The sequence below is a fragment of the Micropterus dolomieu genome, linkage group LG19, assembly GCF_021292245.1.
Source record: "Micropterus dolomieu isolate WLL.071019.BEF.003 ecotype Adirondacks linkage group LG19, ASM2129224v1, whole genome shotgun sequence".
Lineage (NCBI taxonomy): Eukaryota > Metazoa > Chordata > Actinopteri > Centrarchiformes > Centrarchidae > Micropterus > Micropterus dolomieu.
In genome coordinates this window covers 22631640-22638829 of record NC_060168.1, presented here as the reverse complement: position 1 = coordinate 22638829, position 7190 = coordinate 22631640, and the positions used below count along the sequence as shown (strand labels likewise).

The window sequence follows — 7190 nt, the reverse complement described above, 5'->3', positions numbered from 1 at the left end:
TTTGTGACCTGAGACATACTGTGGCATCATTGCTTCTTCCTTCATAAATACAAATCCTTAATGTTAGAATCTATGGGCTTTGCTAAAGTCTGTTGACACCTGTAGTTGGAAGCAGGCATTAAGTAAATCTTTCCAACACTGTCTTTCATAGAATTAAATCTTAAAAATCAGAGATTTCTAATCACAGCTAAAATTAAAGCAACCCATGTATAATCATGATACCCTGACATTACTGCTCTAATTCTCCACTTTTGATAGAAACTGAACATTTCCATAGGAAACATTAATCGTTTTCAGGAGTCCTTCTCCCCTCCTCTTGGAAAAGAAACAGGGAAGGGAGTCACTAAGGGAGTTCTGTGTTGTCTCAATTAGAAGAGGAGGCGTTTTTCTTACTGGGCCCTGCTCCAGGCCCAGCTGTGTACCTTCCACCGTGGGCTGAGCCTCTCCCTGCATACTGAAAACATTACTGGCCACAGGTCAGAGTGTCACTCTGCGGGACTTATCCTGCTGCCTATACAAATACCTTTTATTTAGAGATCTTGGATAACCAGAACCAGATGGTTTTAGATGGGAGGACAGATAACTCCAGAAAACAAGTTAGCTTAAAAGCTCACATAGACATGCCTGGTTGAACGGGTGCATACATATTTTTGTTGTGTTTATATAGGTTTTGACACACATGGGTGTGCATGCTCTCACACTTTACACACGCGCTACAGTTTCATCATTATCATTATCAGCTACTTCCCCGACTCCCTGTTATCATTAGGCATGATGATGATTGCATGGTTGAGAGCTCCACCCCCCAAGTGCAGCTCCACAGTAGTAGTTCACCTTGAGCTGAGGAGCATTTTTAAATAAACAGCTTCAACATTCTTGTTATATCAAGGTTACAGCCTGGCAAAGCACACAAAACTTTCACAGGCAATCATTTATTGATTATAACAAACAAGGGACTATTGTATGTGTCATTCATACTGAATTTGTAGTTGTTTCTATTTTGTTTTAGGAAATACTCAATATAATATAATAATCAATGCAGGTTTACCAAGCTGAAAGCAGAAGAAATTATTCCAAGTCTCAGAGTCAAAGATAGAAAGATTGCCTTTTTGTGAGTGGGAGCATGCTTTTGAGATCCAGAATACCGGGAGGAATGGATAGAGAGGTGTGTACCCACACAGCAAATTGGCTTTGGGGTTGAGAAAGAGAACTCTGTTTAGACTTTGTCAATGGGGGAAATTGGTCACAGCTGGATTTCACTGGTCAATTGGTACGTTCAGATCTTGAGCGTGGTCTTCCAGCAATGGCTGGGCCAAGAACTTTTTTCACCCTTTAAACCCTACTGGCAAGTCTTTATCTTGCCAGTAGACATTCAGCGACACCTTTGTTTTGCCCTCTAATACCACTTAATTCGTTTTGTTTATTCACATGGTTCCCCCATCTGTTTTTTGTTTTTTTTTTCTTCCTTTTTCTCTGTCCATTAGGTTTTATAGATTTTTTGTGGGAGTTCACAATATCTCTAAAATGGTGGAGATACTGAACTGGTCAGTTGGTGTGTGTGTGTGTGTGTGTGTGTGTGTGTGTGTGTATATATATATATATATATATATATATGGGATTGTGATTTCTGTGGATCAGAAGGCCAGTGATTCTTCCTCAGAATCCATCTCCTTTAGACAGACTGGCAGCTCTTTAGCACCTCAGTCCTCTGTGTGAGTCCCTGAGATGGAGAACATTTCACATGTTTGCAGGCAGATTGCACATTTGAGGCAATAAACTGCCTCGTGGAGGACCTAACTTAACATTGTCTGTTCCACTCTTTGTTCCTTTTCCTTAATTGTAAGTACGATTTGTTGAAGACCTGTCATCTGCAGTTTCTTTTATTTCTTTTCAAGTCCCGCTCATTTTATGGCATCTGGTGTCAGGGCTCCGCCGGATGGTCTATGTCCGGAAGTGAACATGTGGTAATGTTTAGCTTTGTAATGCCCTGGGTTTTATGGACGTCTTGAGGGAGATATCGCATGGAAGGCAACCAGGATAGTGATTCTGGGCCAGCAACAGCCTGGATGTCCAAGTGTTGGAGAACTCTTGTTATCACAGAGATTCCCAAGGGTATACCTCAGTCCAAGACCCACAGAGAAGGATTAACATGGATGCCAAGTCATCTTTAATAAGCCAAATCTCTTTTTACTCAAACATTCATGTATTTTGTTCAATGGAACCTCTATCAATTTGGTGACTCGTTTTGGCATGAACAAGCTTTAACTCCCCCTCAGTTAATGGAATGTGTAACAGTTATGCTCACAAGAGACGTTTATTCATGTGGTTATGTTGGCTCCAGTACATAATTCATGTGTTTTGTTAAAACATGATTTTGAAACATTTCTTCCTTGACTTATCAAAGCTCTTCACCCTTGTAAGTTGATATATTACCAAAAATCAATGTGAAATTCTAACTGTTTATAATTCACCGGTACATTTCTCTTCTCAAACTTGCATGGCTAAATCAAGTAAAAAGCATTTGACCCTATTATTTTCCTTAGAGGACCATCTGGCCCAAGAATAAGCTATCCTGAAGTTGAGCCCTGCATAATGCAGTGGGTGCAAAGCTTAGAAAGCATTGCTCATATTCCAACAGATTTAAACACATTCCTATCCTGGCCCCTCACCTTATTCCACACAACATCAATTAATATATGATAGTCTTGCTGGTATTAGCTCATAATTAAGATTTTATTATCATTATGTATTGATCTGACAGCCTGGCACAGAAATTATATATCATTATGTGATATTACTTTGTCACCATTGTACACAATATCTTTAAGGAAACCAGCTAGCTGCCAAAAAACCCTGACACATTGTGCCCATAACAAATGGCTCTTTACTGAATGATGGCTTGGGAGATTCCATTAACAAATATAAATGTGTTCAAGAGGGATGGTATTGTTGTCAGAGTATTACATTTTAGCCACTGGGCAACTAGTAAAACACGTTTAAATGTTGGCAAAGACTTTGATCAGCTGTTAGGGATCTGCACTGTTGGACAGGTTAAAACAGTTAGATACATTCCCAAAGTCACATTTTAATAAAAACAAAAACAAAAACTTCTGTCAAAATTTAACTCTGTTTAAGTATGATGCCAATGGGAGGGGGTGATTTTTAACTTTTTTGGCTTGGAGGCATATAAAACTTGTTTTATTGTTGTGGCCAACCATCTGGTTGAAATATGCCACCTATAGTCATCTTCTCCACCCACCTGGGACTCCGACTAGTGTGGCAGCTCGAATGTGTGCAAGCCCTCCAGGGCCCATCAGTCCACATGCAGTGCTCAGAGGAAACATGTGACATGTGGCATAATTGAGTCAGCCAGCAAATACTGTAGCAGAAATCAGCCAACTGATGTCACTACTCAGTGCCCAGCAGGAGAGCTCTGAGCTGTATAGGATGGCATCAGAAAGGAATGTGCATGTTTCAGATTATTAAAGGCACTGTTTTTTTGTTTAATTTGAGATAACATGGGGCCCCGGGGGCAAGGGCGAAGACAGCTGAGGCACTGACGAATGGGCCGAGAGCACCCTGCTGAGAGTGTAAGGTATCTTGGGGAGAGATTCAAGTGGCAGTAGAGAAAGGGGAATGGAGGTTTAAGAGAGCAATTTAGTACCAAAAGCAGCCAAATTTCCCCTCTCAGTTTAATTTGCTCTGTCTGTGGGCCATTCTCTAAGGAAGGTCATTGTTTCCTCATGATTTATTTTGCTGGCTCTCTAGTTTCTTTGTCCAAGGCTCTTGCCACATAAGAAGCATGAATTCTTGGGCCTAACTGGTCACTGACTGCAAACAGTGTATGTTAGTGTGGCTGTAATGTTGTGGGTGGAGCTAGCTAGCTTAATTAGTAAGGTGCATCGTAATTAATTTGCCTGTATTGTGATTGGCAGGTCGCCGTGGTAGTGACTTGTCAATCATAAGGTAGCCACACCCTAAAGGTTAACATGCATTATTGTCTAGTTTCCTCTCAATGGGACCATAATTTACTAAATGAACATCATGCTGTATTGAAGAAGACTAGAAACTAGCGATTGATTAGGTCGGAGTTCGTTTTGCAAACAGTGGAGTTACCCCCTGCTGGCCATTAGAAATAATGCAGATTTAAGGCACTTATCCAATGGCTTCTCTTATCAGACCCGGAGGTTGCCACTTAAACAGAACCCACATGCTGGCCCTCACAAACACTACACTCCAATAAAAATCGCATGCATGTCAAAAAGGGCAGTCATGGTTGCTCTGTGGTAAACATAACAATAAACGATCGTAAAGTTCAGTAGTAGCAGTAACTCACTAGCCATTTGTAGGTTTGCAGGTACGATAAGCATTTAAATGATTTTCAATTGTGGAACCTGACTTTTCAGCTCTGATGAGGACCTGTTTTGACGTCAGTTTTTCACTAGTTTCACTCCCTTTTATAACACAGGGAGTGTTGCTTCTGTCAGCAAAAAGAAAAGTTCAAGTCATTTGCTGATGTGCATCCCTGAGCTCCACTGAGTGTGAAGGTGATATAGCCTGTTGTGTATCGCAGTCCGTTTAGACTTAAAGTTAGAGTGCAGAGTCTTGTCAGCCTCTGAGGAATGTTCTCAGATGTTGACAGAAAATCAAACCTTAATACTGTATGTAGCATTGGTACACCCTTTTTAGCCGTACTTAATAGAGTAAACAACTGCATCCCTGATGTCATGTGCCGAGTTAGGCAAGTGCCTCCAGCATTGCGTCTTCTGGCTGCTCAGGAGATGTTGTCTCTTTGATTGTTTCTTCAAATATGCAAGCCAGCGCTAGGGGAGAATATTGTTTGTTCTAGATTTCCTGAGAGACTCCCACCTTGGGCTTAAACAGAGCAGTTGTAATGAGTAGGAACAATGTGTCTTGCCTCTTCCATAAGCCATCAGGAGGAGAGGGAAGGGTCTGAATAATCTTCTTTCTCATTTTGTTGCTTCCTTTTTGTAAACTCATCCCTTGTCCGTACTGTAATTGCAGTTTAAAATGTTGACGTTTTGTTCTGTGCACGGACACCTATGTTTTTAGAGCTTGATGTTATTGAAGTGTAAGTGAAGAATAATGCATGCTGACATGTGGTGTTTCCCCAGAGTGTGGACTCAGTAATGTCTCCATTATGAAAAAAGAAAAAAAAAAAAAGGTCTGTTCATTTGTGAACCCATTTGTCTATTGTGTTCGGTCATGTAACAAAGAATTAATGCCATTTTCTGGGATTGTGGGGGTAACACAATTGTCTCCTTGGCTCTAGCTAGTTGACAGACAGGGCCTAAGGGAAGGAACTGTGCTTTTCTACCATCTACCCACTGACACAATGACAGAAATGTTGGCACACACATATGAATGAAGAGAGGGAAGTCATCCGCAGGACTATGGTCAGATGCTACAGCCGATGAAATTTCACATTACTTTATTTTATGTACATTAAATTATGTAGTTTCAGCGTAGTGTTAAAGGGGGCTGTCATCAATCACATCCGCCTTTCTGCAAACCAATACTATGCCACATGTACAGTGGCCTTATGAATGCAAGCCTGGTCACAAAGCATACGGTGTATTTAAACCAGCTGAGCAGCAATGTTGCCATTTAGCTTATTTTAGCTATGTGATATGTAAGAACAACTGTGGTTTATCTGTTTGATGCAACACCATGTTTAAGGCATGGACTGCCTCGATATTTTTTACTGTGGCACATTATATTCAGTGTGTTATTTCAAATTACTGTATTGGATGTAGGATGCATCCCGAAGTTGCTCACTGAAATGGCCTACCAACTATTTCAGCAGTAGTTCAGAAAGCAGCTCAAAAAGTAGCTGGTTTGTTCTAGCCTTTTAATAAGAGGAGAGTGATTAGAAACCGAAATGCTGGTATGGTTTTTAATAGTTTTATGCCATCTGTTGCCATCTTACCCATCTTGGCCTGTCATCTTATGTTTTAATAAACATAAATGTATTCCATGCATTCTTATATATGTAAATGATTTCACCTTGTTGTGGGAAATGTAGAAAATTTCTTTTTGAATATGATTAAGTTCTTTATTTTATGCAGTGCTGAGAGCAGTAAGTGTAATGTTTTGATTAAATAACTGTAATGCTGTCCAGTCCTGTTACATTGAATATCATTTCCAAAATGTCAACATAGTAATTGTAAAAAAAAAATACTGTTTTCTTTTCTCCTGCAGTGAAAAAAGATGTAACAGATGAGACTGACGACAGAATGACACAATTCAAGAAAAAGGCGAAAGAGCTTCGCATCTTGGATGCCAAAACAGCACAGAATCTGTGTAAGTATATAGGATATTTTACAGCCAATAAACACGTATTTAACTCCATTAGTTCATGAAGGACTGCATTCTTTTTTACCATGACCTTTTATGTCAGAAATGTCTCTGTTATTTTCCATGACACCCCAGGCATTTTCATACCCCCATGAACAACTCAACGTAGCTGTTTGTGGGAAACAAACAGTAGAAAGCCCTCAACAGTGATACTGTTTTACTTTATCCTTTGGGGAAATGTTTTCTTGGCAGTTGTTTAGCAGTGTGTTAAAGCTCCCTAGAACTGAGCACCAAAGGTAGTTGACAAAATCTTAAGTTGATACTGGTGTACGGCTTCACCTCACCCTATGAAATATATATATACATATACACTCACCTAAAGGATTATTAGGAACACCTGTTCAGTTTCTCATTAATGCAATTATCTAATCAACCAATCACATGGTAGTTGCTTCAATGCATTTAGGGGTGTGGTCCTGGTCAAGACAATCTCCTGAACTCCAAACTGAATGTCAGAATGGGAAAGAAAGGTGATTTAAGCAATTTTGAGCGTGGCATGGTTGTTGGTGCCAGACAGGCCGGTCTGAGTATTTCACAATCTGCTCAGTTACTGGGATTTTCACGCACAACCATTTCTAGGGTTTACAAAGAATGGTGTGAAAAGGGAAAAACATCCAGTATGCGGCAGTCCTGTGGGCGAAAATGCCTTGTTGATGCTAGAGGTCAGAGGAGAATGGGCCGACTGATTCAAGCTGATAGAAGAGCAACTTTGACTGAAATAACCACTCGTTACAACCGAGGTATGCAGCAAAGCATTTGTGAAGCCACAACACGCACAACCTTGAGGCGGATGGGCTACAACAGCAGAAGAC

The 7190-nt window shown here is 40.4% G+C and overlaps 1 protein-coding gene across 7 annotated transcripts in view; it reads left to right on the top strand.

Annotated features, from left to right (window-relative positions):
* Nucleotides 1-7190, top strand: part of diaph2 (diaphanous-related formin 2) — a 470900-nt gene that overhangs the window by 220136 nt on the left and 243574 nt on the right. For all 7 annotated transcript variants that reach the window (XM_046031243.1, XM_046031244.1, XM_046031241.1 and 4 more), the window contains one exon: nt 6223-6324. In XM_046031243.1, coding sequence (XP_045887199.1) covers nt 6223-6324 — 102 coding nt within the window. The remainder of the gene's footprint in view (nt 1-6222; nt 6325-7190) is intronic.